The 19527-nt window shown below is 43.3% G+C and overlaps 1 protein-coding gene and 1 long non-coding RNA gene across 7 annotated transcripts in view; one reads left to right on the top strand and one right to left on the bottom strand.

Moving 5' to 3' along the window:
* The window catches only part of LOC142497074 (uncharacterized), a 57222-nt gene that overhangs the window by 18685 nt on the left and 19010 nt on the right, over positions 1-19527 (bottom strand). For 5 of the 6 annotated variants that reach the window (XM_075604384.1, XM_075604379.1, XM_075604378.1 and 2 more), the window contains 3 exons: positions 18870-19489; positions 17311-17416; positions 2090-2236 (listed from right to left, as the gene is read on the bottom strand). In XM_075604384.1, coding sequence (XP_075460499.1) covers positions 2090-2236; positions 17311-17416; positions 18870-19489 — 873 coding nt within the window. The remainder of the gene's footprint in view (positions 1-2089; positions 2237-17310; positions 17417-18869; positions 19490-19527) is intronic. The other variant, XM_075604382.1, reaches the window with a different exon arrangement.
* Positions 1-19527, top strand: part of LOC142497075 (uncharacterized) — a 74326-nt gene that overhangs the window by 42734 nt on the left and 12065 nt on the right. The gene's annotated exons all lie outside the window — the stretch shown is intronic.

Below are 19527 nucleotides of genomic sequence, written 5' to 3'. Positions count from 1 at the left end.
GCCCAGAACATACCCAGCACATACCCAGAATGTAACCCGGCTAGTTTACGGCAAATGTTAGAATAAACGTTGCCTCTACTGTAGGCTCCACCAGGTCTCGCATAACAAGTGGCATTTCGGAGGACTACCATTGATCTCAAGCCCTGGTACTCTGTCTTTCCCTGCTGACCAAATTCTATTTACACCTCTGGGCATCCTCTGGTTGCTTTGAACTCCGATGTCCAGCAGACTTACCGGGCCTATGAGTTAGCTCGGGCAGCCTGTTTGGACATCGGTTCTGAATGTAAAAAAACATTACATTATATTTTAATACACTTCTGAGTCTCTTGGTACAGGTGACAGCAAAGGAAAAATATCGTAGTTTTATTTCTATCTGCCTTATTCCCCACACACTTTCCTTTGGACTCAGTTTGGACTCTCAGAGTCCACCCTCAACCTTATATACGGTTGGGGCACCAACAAATCTTAAACTGGTTGTGGGTTATCTTGGCACTGGCTGGGGTACCCCCCTTTACCCTCAGTTACAGGAATACATGTTTTATCCCTGTGCCTCATTCTCCTTTCTGGGCTATGCTGAAGTAGGGTACCCCATTGGTGAGTCGCACTTGCGTTTTCAAGGGGAGGTATTGCTGGGACAATGTGCCTACATGTATCCGAGAATCAGGCATGATTACCGGGTACATATAAGGGGGAACCGACAATTCCGGACCCCAACATCCTAGGCACAGTCTATCAACGGTTCCTCTGCAAAACCCCCCTGGAAAATCATACCCTAGCAATCCCTGCTTGATTGCATGCCCGGAAAGGAAAAAAACACAAAAAATACTTTCAATACATACAGTATAACACAGCGATATAATGTTACTGGGTCCAAGCGCTGACTCTCTGGGACCCTTATACATGGATCAGGAGTAACCAAAACGGGCTTGACCTTTATGAGAGAGCCTGGTTACCCCCTCCCGTAACAGTATTTATACCATTTATATAGCGCCCTTATCCGTATATAGTATGATGTATTATAAATGATACACACACAGGAAGGAGACATTTGTCAATCTGATTACATTATCATGCTGTAAAAAGAAAATAAAAGAAAGATTTTCTTGTTTTTTCATTAAGGATTTACTGTTAATTATGAAATGCTTCTACTTGTTGATTTTTTTAAAACATCAACACTACAATTTGACCTATTAAATACACCATGATGAGCTCACATTGCTCCCAGCAGGGATGTCCTTTTAACTTCAAAGATGGCCTAATGAACAGCTAAACACCAGTTGCTTGTACCCTTTGCTAAACTGAGATGCAGTATGGTGGCGTTGTTGGTTGATGGAATTTGGGAGGACTAGCTACTGATGAATTCCTTCGCTGTTATATTGGTAGGATCACTGCTATAAATGCTTTAGGATTCCTATTCAATATGCTAGGATACCTCTTCATAGTGCTGGAGAATTTAAATGAATGGGAAAAAGATCATCTCCAGTATGGGTAAGGCGTCTCTACATTGTAATAAAGGGGCAATATAAAAGGGGAGATGAGCTTTCAATTGGTGTATAGATATGAAAAATGTGAGTGTGGTTACATGTAGGGGCAAATGGTTTGTTGGTATAAGTACATATATGTGCAAAGAGCCTTCACTTACTGTATACAGATGAGGAAAGTTATCCCAGAAATGTACAATGAATTTTTAAAGCAGCAAAATATGCCCCCAAGTACTATTTGTGTGTGTATGTGAGACCTACCATAGACTAAGGAGGAAGAGACATTGGAATAGGCTTTGCTTGGGAGTTTGTAATGGATAGGTCTGAAAGAGGGGAAGATAGAGAAGGAGGAACAGTGAGACAGGTGAAGAGTGAGAGAGCTACGGAGGGCAGGGGGAAGCTGGTAGAGTCGTCGACATGGGGGAAGTAACCATTTCCCCTGCTCAACAGCCCAATGCTGAAGTGGAGACTCTAGTCCTGGGCCCCTGAAAAGCTGTCCGCTACCCTGCACACACAGGCTCTCAGACAACCGTTTTGGATAAGAACATAGGTATTTAGTAATATGAATAGACAGTTATTAGTATGATTCAAAATATCAGTATATTTACCTCCACAGTCTTCACATATCCATTTTCTGCACACAGGTGAAGTGGGGTTTTTCCTAAGCTGTCCCTCTCGTTAACATTGGCTCCAAAAGCTAAAAGATCTTTAAGTATCAAATGCTGGTTCCTCCCAGCAGCCAAATGTAGTGCGGTCTATAGAGAAAGGGGACCCACAAAACTCTTCAGAAAGATGGAAAAACACAGACATCCAAGTATAAGGTCTCTTTGGGAACACCTAGCACTGCCTGATTTTACAAATGTTTCAGTTCATATTCAGAGTGAGCACGTTCCCTGCTTCGGTTCTCTTTTCCCAAAATCTCGATTTGCTTGGTTCTGGTTTTGTTTTTGACCAAATTATGGAAACAAACTCAAAACAAGAACGGAAATGCTAATAGCATAATAAAGTACGTGCGATGCTTAAAATAAGTAGAAACAAAAAATGGCAGAGAGCACTACTACTATATATATTTATAGAATTCCAGATATAAAGGGAAATATATAGGGATCCCTTACATCCGCACAAAATATATATTAATGGTTTCTCCGCACTCAAAAAGTCAATAAGTAATAAAAAGTTGTAATCACATTTTTTTAACATATATATATATATATATATATATATATATATATATATATATATATATATATATAAATATTACTGTATGTTCATTTGCATGTCTTAGACAGGTCTGCAACCCTGTCTTTCCCCATTGTCACCCAGCATACAGCACTTCCACTGCAGCAAGGGATTCTGGGAAATAACATGCAAATGAGCACTCAGTGCCACCTTTTGTCTCAAGCTCGTATTACACAAGCCAATCCTCAAGGCAATGCATGCTGTTTTAAACACAGCTTTTAAACAGAGGCTGGGATGAGATGCAAAGCCATTAGACCTACTCACATACATGTTTCAACCTTGATGGGTATCATCAGTGTGAGGCTGGTCTTAATGGCTAGCAGGTTTGAGACTAGACTAGGTAATCACCACTGTCATTAAGGTTATGGTGGGTAAAAAAAGTGACAAAAACCCTCCACAGTAAAGCGTAAAGCAACTGTAAATATTACTGTATGTTCATTTGCATGTCTTAGACAGGTCTGCAACCCTGTCTTTCCCCATTGTCACCCAGCATACAGCACTTCCACTGCAGCAAGGGATTCTGGGAAATAACATGCAAATGAGCACTCAGTGCCACCTTTTGTCTCAAGCTCGTATTACACAAGCCAATCCTCAAGCCAATGCATGCTGTTTTAAACACAGCTTTTAAACAGAGGCTGGGATGAGATGCAAAGCCATTAGACCTACTCACATACATGTTTCAACCTTGATGGGTATCATCAGTGTGAGGCTGGTCTTAATGGCTAGCAGGTTTGAGACTAGACTAGGTAATCACCACTGTCATTAAGGTTATGGTGGGTAAAAAAAGTGACAAAAACCCTCCACAGTAAAGCGTAAAGCAACTGTAAATATTACTGTATGTTCATTTGCATGTCTTAGACAGGTCTGCAACCCTGTCTTTCCCCATTGTCACCCAGCATACAGCACTTCCACTGCAGCAAGGGATTCTGGGAAATAACATGCAAATGAGCACTCAGTGCCACCTTTTGTCTCAAGCTCGTATTACACAAGCCAATCCTCAAGCCAATGCATGCTGTTTTAAACACAGCTTTTAAACAGAGGCTATATATATATATATATATATATAGACAAGAAACATACAGCGCAGATCTTAACAATATGTTTAAGCTGAGGATAATATACACACCACCTATTAAGCCAATACAATCTTTAAATGAGGTACATACCCTGGAATACAACTATCCCTACAAACTGCAGCCAGATTAGGTCTGCGGCTCCACAATCGCCGCCTTGAAGATTTGCAGAAGAGTGACCTAGGCACAGTGAAAAGCAGAGCTTTGCAAAACAACTCGGATAAAAGATCCATCCATAGAGACAAGTGGCTTCCTAAGACCTTCCGTGACTGCTGCAGCCGCCGCTGAGTTCCCGTGGACAAGTACTCGTAAGATCCAGGGGCCAAGGAGAGGAGCTGCAGTAGCTGTGTTCGTGAGTCCCATAGAGGATTACATGCTTTGAAAAAACCTACCTGTGTAAGCGCATCTCTTACCATCTTATAGTCTGTTAATAACCAGATATACTGCCCTATGATTCTTTTTTGTGTTTCTTCTCTTCCCTGTCTTATTTGCGCTTAGGTCACTCTTCTGCATATATATATATATATATACACATTTCATATTTTGGTACGATATGTAATTTTCAGTAAAAAAAAAGTCAATATATATAAATGGATACAAATATCTAAAGTAAAGATTTCTTTCTCCTATTTTTTGCTTATAGATATTTGTATCCGTTCGCTTAAAATAAGTAGAAGATCATAAATACAACTAGAAAGCTATGATTTAAGGAATAATAATGTAACTGAAAAACTTACTGCTCCGGTAGCTTTTATTCGAAGTAATCACCGGCTTGTATCTGGCATGTTCCTGGAATGCCACGCTGTTCACCCGGAGCATGCCGGGCTCACAGCCAGGGTCATGCCCGGCTGACGCGCGGTTGATGTGTTTATTGATAATGGTTCGGATTTTAATAGGCTGCAATGCTTCGCGTGTCCGCCAGATGGCATAAATTCATGAATTGTAATGCGCCGAATCAGTAATGTGTCGACTTGCAGGTGTTTCGTTTAAAAAAAGATACCATACCACAGTGTGCTATTGTAACTTGGCCTTGGCCTTGAGACTGAAGGAAGAGGTTGCAAAAATGTATCAATTTAGCTTTTCATATTAAAGAAAGACAAAGACCAGTTTCAGTTACAGTATTCTCCAGAGACCCACCCGCCATGAGTGTTCAAGTGCAGCCTGCTTCCCATAAACCTGACAGAAGTTACGCATATTTGATATGGGCCGAGATTAATGCAACAGATGATAAGATGGCAACAGTTGCTCAAATTTACCAGTATTTTATCGAAAAGTATGACTTTTACAAATTTTCGCCAACTCCTCATACGTGGGAGCGTGCAATAAGGAAAAGGTTATGTAGTGACCCCTGTTTTCACGTATTGAGCCCCACTTCGTTGGAGGGTATTGGTGTGTGTCACCGGATTTTTTCCGGTATCTATCTATGATCATGGAGGCGGCAAAAGGCAAAGGGTCGTGTTAAAACCAACTAAGAAGCGACAGTCGCTGCCAAGCAATGCACCAGCACCAGCACCAGCACCGGCTTCCAATGACGGTCCCACTGTCAGTGACAACCCTGAGCCTGAGGCTGAGCTGGATTTGGCGTGCAGTTTTGATGAAGCTTGCATGTACCTAAGCGATTTCCAGCCTCACCTGCTGACTACAGGTGGACTAGTCCTGCTGCCAACTATCGACGTGGATAATGAAGAAAGCTGGACTGGCAGTGGACCGGCGCCGGTGCAAGCTGAATGGGAAATTCAATGGTGAGTACTGTCTTGTTGCCGTATTATTTTGGTGGGGCTAGCTGGGTACTACTTTAGGGGGCTGACCATTACTGTACTGTACATTAAAACTTTTCTTTTTGTTTTTTCTCAGAAAAGAAAACGGCTAATGGGGGGATTTCGATGGATAATATTGTACTGTATGCTGATGTTTTCCGGCCATACAGTATACTGTGTAATAAACCCGAATAAATAAAACGACGCAGTTATTCTAAATGTTCAGTATTGTGTCATTATTTGTCTTCCACAGTATACTGTACAGTGGTATACAGTGCCTAACATCTATGGGCAAAAAGAATTTTGTTCCTAGGTGCCCTAGAACAGAAGTTCCCACGCCAATTGCCCGTGAACTTGACCGCGGCCCTAAGTAAGTCCTACGCCAATTGCGCGAATATAATGTAAAATAACCCGTTCTGTGGGTCTGAGCGGGTTGAAATTTACCTGGTCCTCATGCGGGAGGACCCTTGCCATAGTGGCAAAATATCAGCCTTCCAAGACCCCCGGAACCGGAGGTACAAAAAGACAGTTTAAAAGCACATTACCAAAGTGGCTTTTTTTCTGCCATGCAAGTCAATGGCAGAAACCTGAACTTTAACATCACCCTGACTCCGTTCTGTTGCCACGAGAGGGTCGCAATTTGCCATGCAATCCTGCTGCAACTAGGACTACATGGTCACCGAATATGAGCCCTCTAGGTCGAACAGAACCGAAGTTGTGGGTTCCAGGTTTCTGCTCATTCTGACTTAGCCGGTTCAAAGCTTTCTCCGCCATTGCGCTCAATGGTAGGACCCTCCTCGCCGGCGTGACCATTTCTCACCGCCATTACTGCTCGGACCCTGTTTGGGTCAAGTGAGGGGGTTCCTAACATCTAGGGGCAAAATTTTATTTCTAGGCGCCCTAGAACAGAAGTACCCATGCAAATTGACCTAGTTCCCACGCCAATTGCCGTAGTTCCTACGCCAATTGCGCGACCAGCCAGTTAAAAAACAGTGCAGCAAGCCTCTACAGTGCATTTGTTACACTAGCAAAGGAGAAAATGGAAACAATGTGAGGCATTTCAACATGGTCTTTTATTGGTGGAGTCAGTACAAAAACATTTATTTACAAATACTGTACAATGTCGAAACATTTAAAGTGCACAGCAATTCTAACCATCCATACACAATAATACATTCTGCAGCCTTTATTAAATTCTTCTGCCTGCCACAAAACATTTTTGGTGCATGGGGCACAGGGAGTTAAAGTGACTTGCTTTTTATGTACTGTATTTGGGGGTTGTCTTTGGGGGTTTATTCATCAAATTATTATGATGAACTGCCTTTTGAAATATCACTGCTGTTAACTATTTCAGCAACACACCTCCAGAGTTTTTAATCCCTCCCTAGCCAAGCATATTGCCATTGTGTTCTTAATCCGCCCATAGCCGAGCTACAAACACAGTACGCCTGCGTCTAATCACACCATCCCCCTCCCGCAACCCTTAGAGGCCTGTTGTTTGAACGGTAATGCTGTGGAAAAAACCCTGTCGAATTTGAAAAGAAAATCTGATGTGCACAGCACTGTGAGAATTGTGAGTACACTGAGACAGTATTTCATCAGGGTGTGAAAATATTTGTCAGTCACTATGGTTTACAGTCACATGTTTTTAATACAATACAGTACATTCTTTAATACCTTTAAAATAAAAATATATAAATCCTGTATCCTTGTCTTTGGGGGTTTATTCATCAAATTATTATGATGAACTGCCTTTTGAAATTACACTGCTGTTAACTATTTCAGCCACACACCTCCAGAGTTTTTAATCCCTCCCTAGCCAAGCGTCAATCGGCTAAGTCACCCTAGCCTACAGTACCATCCCCCTCTCTCCACTGGGTCGTTGATCTGCTGCATATTGCCATTGTGTTCTTAATCCGCCCATAGCCGAGCTACAAACACTCAGCATGCCTGCTTCTAACCCTTAGAGGCCTGTTGTTTGAACGGTAATGCTTTGGAAAACCTTTGGTTTCCATTTGCTCCTTTGTCAGTGTAACAAATGTACTGTAGAGGCTTGCTGCACTGTTTTTTAACTGGCTGGTCGCGCAATTGGCGTAGGAACTACGGCAATTGGCGTGGTAACTAGGTCAATTGGCATGGGAACTTCTGTTCTAGGGCGCCTAGAAATAAAATTCATTTTGCCCCTAGATGTTAGGAACCCCCTCACTTGACCCCAACAGGGTCCGAGCAGTAATGGCAACAGAACGGAGTCAGGGTGATGTTAAAGTTTAGGTTTCTGCCATTGACTTGCATGGCAGAAAAAAAGCCACTTTGGTAATGTGCTTTTAAACTGTCTTTTTGTACCTCCGGTTTCGGGGGTCTTGGAAGGCTGATATTTTGCCACTATGGACTTACAGTATATACAGGATTTATATATTTTTATTTTAAAGGTATTAAAGAATGTACTGTATTGTATTAAAAACATGTGACTGTAAACCATAGTGACTGACAAATATTTTCACACCCTGATGAAATACTGTCTCAGTGTACTCACAATTCTCACAGTGCTGTGCACATCAGATTTACATTTCAAATTCGACAGGGTTTTTTCCACAGCATTACCGTTCAAACAACAGGCCTCTAAGGGTTGCGGGAGGGGGATGGTGTGATTAGACGCAGGCGTACTGTGTTTGTAGCTCGGCTATGGGCGGATTAAGAACACAATGGCAATATGCTTGGCTAGGGAGGGATTAAAAACTCTGGAGGTGTGTTGCTGAAATAGTTAACAGCAGTGATATTTCAAAAGGCAGTTCATCATAATAATTTGATGAATAAACCCCCAAAGACAACCCCCAAATACAGTACATAAAAAGCAAGTCACTTTAACTCCCTGTGCCCCATGCACCAAAAATGTTTTGTGGCAGGCAGAAGAATTTAATAAAGGCTGCAGAATGTATTATTGTGTATGGATGGTTAGAATTGCTGTGCACTTTAAATGTTTCAACATTGTACAGTATTTGTAAATAAATGTTTTTGTACTGACTCCACCAATAAAAGACCATGTTGAAATGCCTCACATTGTTTCCATTTGCACCTTTGCCAGTGTAACAAATGTACTGTAGAGGCTTGCTGCACTGTTTTTTAACTGGCTGGTCGCGCAATTGGCGTAGGAACTACGGCAATTGGCGTGGGAACTAGGTCAATTGGCGTGGGAACTTCTGTTCTAGGGCGCCTAGAAATAAAATTAATTTTGCCCCTAGATGTTAGGAACCCCCTCACTTGACCCCAACAGGGTCCGAGCAGTAATGGCGACGAGAAAGGGTCACGCCAGCGAGGAGGGTCCTACCATTGAGCGCAATGGCGGAGAAAGCTTTGAACCGGCTAAGTCAGAATGAGCAGAAATCTGGAACCCACAACTTCGGTTCTGTTCGACCTAGAGGGCTCATATTCGGTGACCATGTAGTCCTAGTTGCGGCAGGATTGCATGGCAAATTGCGACCCTCTCGTGGCAACAGAACGGAGTCAGGGTGATGTTAAATTTCAGGTTTCTGCCATTGACTTGCATGGCAGAAAAAAAGCCACTTTGATAATGTGCTTTTAAACTGTCTTTTTGTACCTCCGGTTCCGGGGGTCTTGGAAGGCTGATATTTTGCCACTATGGCAAGGGTCCTCCCGCATGAGGACCAGGTAAATTTCAACCCGCTCAGACCCACAGAACGGGTTATTTTACATTATATTCGCGCATGTGGCGTGGGAACTACTTAGGGCCACGGTCAAGTTCACGGACAATTGGCGTGGGAACTTCTGTTCTAGGGCACCTAGGAACAAAATTCTTTTTGCCCATAGATGTTAGGCACTGTATGCCACTGTACAGTATACTGTGGAAGACAAATAATGACACGATACTGAACATTTAGAATAAATGCATAGTTTTATTTATTCGGGTTTATTACACAGTATACTGTACGGCCGGAAAACATCAGCATACAGTACAATATTATCCATCGAAATCCCCCCAGTAGCCGTTTTCTGAGAAAAAACAAAAAGAAAAGTTTTAATGTACAGTAATGGTCAGCCCCCTAAAGAAGTACCCAGCCAGCCCCACCAAAATAATACGGCAACAAGACAGTACTCACCATAGAATTAAAATTCATTTTCCCCCAGATGTTAGGAACCCCCTCACTTCACCCCAACAGGGTCCGAGCATGTACAGTACAGTACTGTACTTTAAAATAACATTAAATATGCAATTTTACTATTACTGCGCGCGCACGCACAGACTGTGTACTGTAGGTTGAACCGCGAAGGTATTAGACTTCAGAGACAACAGCTCGCAAACGCCCCCATGCGTTTTTACACGGAATTGCAGTATTGCAGCCAGCGGGGAAAAAATGCTTAAATCACGGGCGCGAAATAACGCAATATACTCCGGGAGAAAACGATACTAAACCGCACATCACCGGGATATTCCGAAATTCGCGGAACTAGCCAACTTCGAATAAAGTTGGTCGCCACTGTATAGTAATGATATAAAGAGATGACGAAAAACACATGGAGATGGGCACTAGAACGAGTGTTCGTTTTTGAGGTTTTGGTTCTAAAAATCTTAAGGGTTTTGTATTTTGTTTTGGAATGTAAGGTTCTGTTTTCCCACACCTGGTTTGGCTATCTCTAGTACATATAACTTCTATAAACAGGATAAAAATCAGTTAGTGCGAGTGATTGAAGTATTAGATGTTATGAATGGTGGAAAAATGACTTAAAAACAAGTAGCACTATGCCTGATTTAAAACAATTATAAATGTATTAAACATTGAGGCAATGCTCTTTCAACATTATTTTGGAAATAGTTATGTAACTGTGTTTCCCCCACCCAATGGGAGATTCCCCTGTTACCAGGTGTATGGTGCATGCTACCTGTTGGCTCACAGAATGCTGAGTTGTCCGCCGATGGTTGTGGGGACTGCAGGATAGGCTTCTGGGGTAAATACCGACATTAACTCTATGGTACACAGTGCCTCCATCTGCCGTAAGCTCCAGATGTATGGAGGCAATCTCCTTCGGTAAAAACGGTTACCTCTCCCCCCAGTAAGATCACACAGGCAGGAGGTATATTCAAGTGGAACCAGTTTTATTCTTCTGTACACTCACAGTATCAAGGCAGTCCCTGCCCAATACAGTCACTGTTCCGGTCTCCCAACTTAGGATGGTCCCTGGACCTTCACTACAGGTTAAGGGCCCCCGCAGCAGTTCCTGCTCTTCCCTAGCCCTCTAGTAGGACCAGGGGAAATGTGATCACTCACTCTCCCCCTTAGGGAAGAGGACCAGGCCCTGCCAGTGCCCAGCAGTCCTGTGTGATACCATGTCTCTCTCACAGTAGAATCACACAAATGAATTTGGGGTTGCAACTCCCTTAAGTACAGTAGGGCGAAGGTATTAGGTCTCAACCCAGAATTGGGCAGAACACAGACATAGCCCCACCTCCTCCCCTGTCACTCAAGGAAGCTGCTTGTGTGGGGAAAACCCATGATTGGTACTGGCACTGCCTGCTCTTACCAGGACTTGCATGCTACTGAGGGTAGATTAGTAGCCACACCAGGCATGGCTACATTCTCCATCTGGTGGAATCCAATGGTCCCGACTTGGAACCAAAATTTGGTGTACCATCCCTCATCTAGGAACCTGGATCAGAACAAAATAACAGTGCTGAATAATAGTAGTATGCTCACATGATATACAGTTGTCACAGCATACCGGCAGAGGTGATACATACACATTTTCTGTAAAACACAATACACTACAGTATTATATGAAGCAACAATCATATTACTGCATTAGAAATTACCCTGGTTCCTCCCAACATAGAGAACGTATTTACTATCTAATAGTAATGCTGAGGGTCTGGCTTACATACTAAAGCACCGGTACTATCCGGCACTGTGTCTGAAAATACTCTTTTTGGGTGTCTTTCTGAGAAAAATTCCACTCTATCCATGTAAATCGATCTTCTTGTAGTGATGGTGAGCGTATACAGATAAGAAAAAAGGGATAAACACTGTGTGAATATTAACCCACTAGGTGTAGCACATATAAATACACAGGGAAAGGGTGTTGGAATATATCAAAAAAAGGCTGATGCCAGATCTTACTCACACGGGCAAGTGTGAGCCAATCTCATCAGGGTTTCTTTGGAGTTGTTCTCTTCGAAGATCCACTTCATGAATAGTACCCAGGGATGGTAGGGGGGAGATAAGAATGGTTCCTTCCCTCTGATACAGCGCCAAATAGGGGCGAAAACACGATTGTATGAATAGAGGTAAATTTATTAAACAACAAGTAAGTATGCAAGACTTACATGTAAATAAAACACTTCTGGCGTCCGTATCCCTTGCGTCAGCGCGTGCAGGGATCCCCCCTGTTGCTGCTTCCGGTCGCAGGGCCTATGACAGAGCTTCTCCCTCAGGAAATACGGTGGCCTTCAGTGATCAAAACAGAGCAACTATGCCGACACAGGGCTACGCGTTTCGCGAGTATCTCTCGCTTCGTTAGGTCCTGTCGGCAGTGTGGAGGTGGGCTGGCTAAATACCTGATGTTCAGGTGTTTCATTATTTAATGCCAATGAAATTAAATCTTTTAAATGTTTTTAAAGGTTTTAAGGGATGTATTAATTAGATGTTGTATTTATTTGATGTGAATTGCACTCGTTACTAATAGCAATAGATGTTAAGAGACCTTTATTTTGACTGTTAATCCAAATTAATTAAGGATGGATTGTGATTGTGAAACACCTGAACATCAGGTATTTAGTCATCCCACCTCCACACTGCCGACAGGACCTGACGAAGCGAGAGATACTCTCGAAACGCGTAGCCCTGGGGGATATTAATCTCTTCCCAGCAGGTGGAACGTGAGGCAGTATTGTCTTAGGTTGGCACTCCCAAAGTAGGTGGAATACAGCTCAGCAGGATACACAATAGGACAGGATCCCCATGGGAAAGACAAGGAAGAATACCATAGCACAGACAAGCTAAGTAACAATGTTTTATGGTTAAAATATAAATTTTGCACTAAAAATGGTCTGATACACACATAAGTGTGACTGAGGAATCAAGCGCCTAGCAGGCTCACCACCCCTCACGTCGGCATCTATCCTACCAGGTAAGAGCTGTAATCCACTGATCCCGGGGAACAGAAGCTCCTGCCTCACTCCTCCTCGTGGATGCGGCGTGTGACGTCACTTCCGGATCGGGTCTGGCGGCTTGTGGACATCTCATGGCCTCTCTCCTCTCAGCTCCAATGCACCAGCTCAGCCTTTGACTGTTGCTGATCTCAGCAGTGCCTCCAAATTTAACGGTGTTTCCCCCACCAGATGGGAGATTCTCCTGTTACCAGGTATATGGTGCATGCTACCTGTTGGCTCACAGAATGCTGTGTTGTCCGCCGATGGTTGTGGGGACTGCAGGACAGGCATCTGGGGTATATAACCGACATTAACTCCATGGTACACAGCGCCTCCATCTGCCGTAAGCTCCAGATGTATGGAGACAATCTCCTACAGTAGAAACGGTTACCTCTCCCCCCAGTAATATCACATACCAGGAAGAAGGTATTTTCAACTGGAACTGGTTTTATTCTTCTGTACACTCACAGTATCAAGGCAGTCCCTGCCCAATACAGTCACTGTTCCAGTCTCCAAACTTAGGATGGTCCCTGGACCTTCACTATTGGTCAAGGGCCCCCCGCAGCAGTCCCTGCTCTTCCCTAGCCCTCTAGCAGGACCAGGGGAAAATGTGATCACTCACTCTCCCCCTAAGGGAAGAGGACCAAGCGCTGCCACTGCACAGCAGTCCTGTATGATACCTTGTCTCTCTCACGGTAGAGAAACAGTAATGAATTTTGGGTTGCAACTCCCTTAAGTACAATAAGCGAATGGTACAAGGTCTGAACACAGGATTGGGCAGAACACAGATCTAGCCCCACCTCCTTCCCTGTCACTCAAGGAAGCTGCCTGTGTGGGGAAAACCCATGATTGATTTAAAAACCTGGAGCACAAGTACTTTTTAATTTTATTTATAAACCCACAGTACCACTTCTATTTTATTTATAGACCCAGAATACAGCTACCATTTTGTTTACAAGCTCACGGTAACACTAATACTGTATTTTCAAACCCGAAGTACCACTACTATTTTATTTACAATTAGAGAGTACAAGCACTATTTTATTTACAGTCCTGGAGTACCATACCTACCAGCTCATCTGTAATATTGACAAACTTTGGGTACCAACATGGAAAGAAAGGGAACTAAAAAAACAACTCTCCTTAAAAAATATATTAAAATAAATAATATATATCCAAAATGGTATTTTGAACCTAGCAAGTGTTAAAAAATGATGTGTGTATGTATATGTGTGTGTGTGTGTGTATGTGTATGTGTGTATATGTATATGTGTATGTGTATATATATATATTTTTTTATATATATATATATATATATATATATATATATATATATATATATATATATACATACAGTGTTCGACAATCATATACAATATAGTAAATATTGGCCCAAGCAGCACACATGTCAGCCACCCCCCCCCCCCCGTCAGTCACCCCCGTCAGTCACCCCTCCCCCCGTCAGTCACCCCTCCCCCCGTCAGTCACCCCCCCTCTCTCTCTGTGTATCACCCACCCTCTGTGTGTGTCTCCCCCTGTTCGTGTTCTCTCTCGTGTTCTCTCTCGTGTTCTCTCTCTCGTGTTCTCTCTCTCTCTCTCTCGTGTTCTCTCTCTCTCTCTCTCATGTTCTCTTTCTCTCTCTCTCTCGTGTTCTCTTTCTCTCTCTCTCTCGTGTTCTCTCTCTCTCTCTCGTGTTCTCTCTCTCTCTCTCTCTCTCTCGTGTTCTCTCTCTCTCTCTCGTGTTCTCTCTCTCTCTCTCTCTCTCGTGTTCTCTCTCTCTCTCTCGTGTTCTCTCTCTCTCTCTCGTGTTCTCTCTCTCTCTCTCGTGTTCTCTCTCTCTCTCTCTCTCTCTCGTGTTCTCTCTCTCTCGTGTTCTCTCTCTCTCTCTCGTGTTCTCTGTCTCTCTCTCTCGTGTTCTCTCTCTCTCTCTCGTGTTCTCTCTCTCTCTCTCTCGTGTTCTCTCTCTCTCTCTCGTGTTCTCTCTCTCTCTCTCTCGTGTTCTCTCTCTCTCTCTCTTGTGTTCTCTCTCTCTCTCTCGTGTTCTCTCTCTCTCTCTCTCGTGTTCTCTCTCTCTCTCTCTCTCTTGTGTTCTCTCTCTCTCTTGTGTTCTCTCTCTCTCTCTCTCTTGTGTTCTCTCTCTCTCTCGTGTTCTCTCTCTCTCGTGTTCTCTCTCTCTCTCGTGTTCCCTCTCTCTCTCTCGTGTTCTCTCTCTCTCTCTCATGTTCTCTCTCTCTCTCTCGTGTTCTCTCTCTCTCTCTCTCTCTCTCTCGTGTTCTCTCTCTCTCGTGTTCTCTCTCTCTCTCTCGTGTTCTCTCTCTCTCTGTCTCGTGTTCTCTCTCTCTCTCTCTCTCTCGTGTTCTCTCTCTCTCTCTCTCGTGTTCTCTCTCTCTCTCTCTCTCGTGTTCTCTCTCTCTCTCTCGTGTTCTCTCTCTCTCTCTTTTGTTCTCTCTCTCTCTCTCTTGTGTTCTCTCTCTCTCTCTCTTGTGTTCTCTCTCTCTCTCTCGTGTTCTCTCTCTCTCGTGTTCTCTCTCTCTCTCTCGTGTTCCCTCTCTCTCTCTCGTGTTCTCTCTCTCTCTCTCTCGTGTTCTCTCTCTCTCTCTCGTGTTCTCTCTCTCTCTCTCTCTCGTGTTCTCTCTCTCTCTCGTGTTCTCTCTCTCTCTCTCATGTTCTCTCTCTCTCTCTCTCGTGTTCTCTCTCTCTCTCGTGTTCTCTCTCTCTCTCTCTCTCGTGTTCTCTCTCTCTCGTGTTCTCTCTCTCTCTCTCGTGTTCTCTCTCTCTCGTGTTCTCTCTCTCTCTCTCTCTCTCGTGTTCTCTCTCTCTCTCGTGTTCTCTCTCTCTCTCGTGTTCTCTCTCTCTCTCTCTCTGTCTCGTGTTCTCTCTCTCTCTCGTGTTCTCTCTCTCTCTCTCTCTCGTGTTCTCTCTCTCTCTCTCTCTCGTGTTCTCTCTCTCTCTCTCTCTCTCTCTCTCTCTCGTGTTCTCTCTCTCTCTCGTGTTCTCTCTCTCTCTCTCGTGTTCTCTCTCGTGTTCTCTCTCTCTCTCTCTCGTGTTCTCTCTCTCTCTCTCCTGTTCTCTCTCTCGTGTTCTCTCTCTCTCGTGTTCTCCCTCTCTCTCTCTCTCTCTCTCTCGTGTTCTCTCTCTCTCTCTCTCGTGTTCTCTCTCTCTCTCTCTCTCTCTCTCGTGTTCTCTCTCTCTCTCTCTCTCTCTCTCTCGTGTTCTCTCTCTCTCTCTCTCTCTCTCTCTCTCTCGTGTTCTCTCTCTCTCTCGTGTTCTCTCTCTCTCTCTCAAATACATTTATGTCAAAAACTAATGTTCTGACTAGGAATTTATTAAATGTATTTTATTTATATATTTTATTTTAAAGCGGGACTAGGGGCGGGGTTGGGGGCGGGACTAGGGGCGGGGTTGGGGGCGGGACTAGGTGGCGAGTAGATTTTTTGGTTGGGCGAGTAGATTTTTGGGTGATTTGTCAAACACTGTATATATATATATTAAGCATAGGCTGGGGTGAGATGCACAGCCTGTAAACCCACTCACAGACATGTTTCAACCTTGATGTGTATCATCAGTGTGAGGTTGGTTGTGCTGGCTATGCTGGTTTCAGACTGGGTTTCTATAATATTTCCATTTGCTATATGCTTTACTGTGGAGGGTTTTTGTCACTTTTTTTACCCACCATAACCTTAATAAGTGTGGTGAATACCTACTCTTAGTCTCAAACCAGCATAGCCAGCACAACCAACCTCACACTGATGATACCCATCAACGTTGAAACATGTCTGTAAGTGGGTTTACTGGCTGTGCATCTCACCCCAGCCTATGCTTAAAAGCTGTGTTTAAAGCAGCATGCATTGGCTTAAGGGTTGCTCGTGTAATATGAGCTTGAATACAAAAGGTGGCACTGTGTGCTCATTTGCATGTCATTTCCCAGAATCCCTTGCTGCAGTGGAAGTGCTGTGTGCTGGGCAATAATGGTGAAAGACAGGGTTGCAGACCTGTCTAAGACATGCAAATGAACATACAGTAATATTTCCATTTCCTATATGCTTTACTGTGGAGGGTTTTTGTCACGTGTGTGTGTGTGTGTGTGTGTGTGTGTGTACATCTCTAGTAGTATTATTCTGTACACTGAACATACTTTAGTCACTTTTTAATAGAGATGAGCACATTTTTTTGGCGGATTTGGAGCCGCAGTGAATTGGCCAGTTACTTTGGTCCACAGATCAATCTCAAAAATGGCGATTTGCGGATTTTTTATTATTATTACCAATACACTCCGCGGATTCTCAACCCATTGACAGATTTATAAAATCCAATCTGCAGATTCAGCAATCCATTGGCGGATTGTTCCGAATCCTTCAACGTGTTGCTGAATCTGCGGATTGGATTCTACAAATCCGTCAACGGATTGTATCCAATGGCGGATTTTGATCAATCCGCGCGGATTGAAACTGACCAAATCCGTTTACGGATTTTACACTGCAAAATGGATTTTGAGGATTACATCTGCAAAAATCCGGGAAACAGATTTTGGCTGATTCGCCCATCTCTACTTATTATTGCAAAAACATAATTTGGCTGGTTGAGATAATGGATGTTCTTACCTGTTTCTTATTGTCCTTTATGTTGATTTTGTTAAAAGCTGCAAATCTCTTTGCAAGTACATAGACCCGAGCCCTCTTACCCTCAATGACAGCATCATGCAGAAACCTGGTGGCAGAAAGTCTGGTTAAGTGACATATATAGGAGCCACAATTAGGATGCAAGTAGTTCTTATAATATTTTATCAGATCTTATCTGTCACCTTTCCATTTCATATAGTGAGACACATAACTCCATATTCAATAAAGTGTGATAGTGGTAAAATACCCATTAAGTCAATGGAAGTCCCCGTGCAGAATTGACACAATCGCACTTTATTGAATTAGCCCCAAAGACATCTCTTGCTTGAGATTTGCTATTTTGTTTTGGAATTATTGCCCCATTTCGGTAACATCTGAGGGCAAGAGACATTCAGTGTCCCCAGGACCTGCAGGGGTAAGAGTACAATTTGCAGGGCAGAAGACGAAGATCGCCACACCATGCCGCCGGACCCCGCCGAAGGTAAGCACTCGACAGGGGCCAAAATGCACTCGCCCATGGCCCATGTTGTGTGTGTGTGTGTGTGTGTGTGTATATGTGTGTGTGTGTGTGTGTGTATATATATATATATATCTCTATATATATATATATATATATACACACACATAAAGGGCTGGACAAATTCTAAAAATTTCTACTCGCCAGACAAAGGGACTAGCCCCCTCCCAAAAAAATTTTTTTAATCGCACTGTACATTTTTTAATTTAACAGATGCTAACCACCGTTTAATTATAAACATTTCCAGAAAGCCCAGGGAAATTGTCCGTATTGGATTACTGAATAAAAACAAAGCTACAAAATTGCCAAGTAGCGTGACTCATTCTTGTTTCCCATACCACCCTCTAAGCTGGCGATGCAGCAGAGGCGTCAGACAGGGGGCAGCGGAAGCAGCTGGAGGAGGAGAAGAGCATTGACACCATGTGAAAGACAGGAGAACAACCGGGGAGGAGCACGCCCCAGTGGTCAGACCCGGAAGTCTTTACTGACTTCCGGTGTCTGGCACTGAGACAGTGCAGCTTCTACCTTGCTGTTCTCCTGTCTTTTACATGGTGTCAATGTTTTCCTTTTGCTGCTGCTGCTGCCTCCGCTCCCGCCATGTAACGCTTCTGCTGCCTGCTCCGCTGACATGGTGGTTCTCTTCTCCCGCGGCCAGCTATCTTCAGACCTCCTTTTCTGCCACCAGCCACGTCACCTGCAAAAATCAACTCGCAATGGGCGAGCGGATCTGTCGAGCCCTGTATATATGTATTTATACAAGTGTATGTATACATATGTACTGTATGTAAACACATGAGTGTATACATACATATGTGTATACCTATGTGTATACATACAGTATACGCATACATACACACATGTATACATACATACACACACACGTGTATTCATACTGTACACATATATACATACATACATACAGCAAGATTTTATGTTAAAGAATCACTGGTTCCATTCTCGGAAAGTGGAAACTATGCTTTCAGTTGTGTTGCAAATTCAAAAGATAACTTCTTTAAACACATACCCATTTTCATCCAACTCCATTAACTTTTCAGCTGGGAAAGATTTATGAAGATTTTCTTCTTCACTCATTATTTGAAACTGGAAGAAGGAGAGGACTTGAGCATTCTGCCTCGTGGCCTTGTGGGTGGCTACCTTTGATTTAGCAAAACAGCTGAGGTGCATATGAGGTTCTTCAGGAAAACCCTTACAAGACTGGAGAAGTGGACTTTCCAAAGTAGAGGTTGGAATAGTTGACCAAGAGGCATAGTCACCAGCAAAAGTACTCTTCAAGTTGCAACAATAACCATCATCTCTCTTGCTAGAACTATGCGTCTCCAATGAGTTCAATGCAGATAGATCAGTGGATAAAGATGTGTAGGGAGCTTGTACAGGAGACAAGTAGTGACTATTGTTAAAGTAAGGATGAGGCTTTTCTGTGTTAGGCTTTTGGTTCCTTTTCACAAAGGTGTCCGGGGATGCCTTGTCTTCCATAAAGTATGGCAGCCCAGGATGCAGATAAGGTTGCACTGTATTTACAGTCAAAGAACTCTCAGGAATTTGGGTTAGTTCATCGTTGAATATTTCAAAGACTACGTCCAGATTTCCCACCTTTTTAATTTTTTGACCTGCAGATTTCAAGCTCTAAAGAAAAAAAAATTTGGATAGTAAAATAAACATTA

This window comes from Ascaphus truei, chromosome 6 (assembly GCF_040206685.1).
Source record: "Ascaphus truei isolate aAscTru1 chromosome 6, aAscTru1.hap1, whole genome shotgun sequence".
Taxonomy (NCBI): domain Eukaryota; kingdom Metazoa; phylum Chordata; class Amphibia; order Anura; family Ascaphidae; genus Ascaphus; species Ascaphus truei.
Note: the sequence above shows the minus strand (reverse complement) of the source record. Positions and strands in the feature narration are given on the sequence as shown.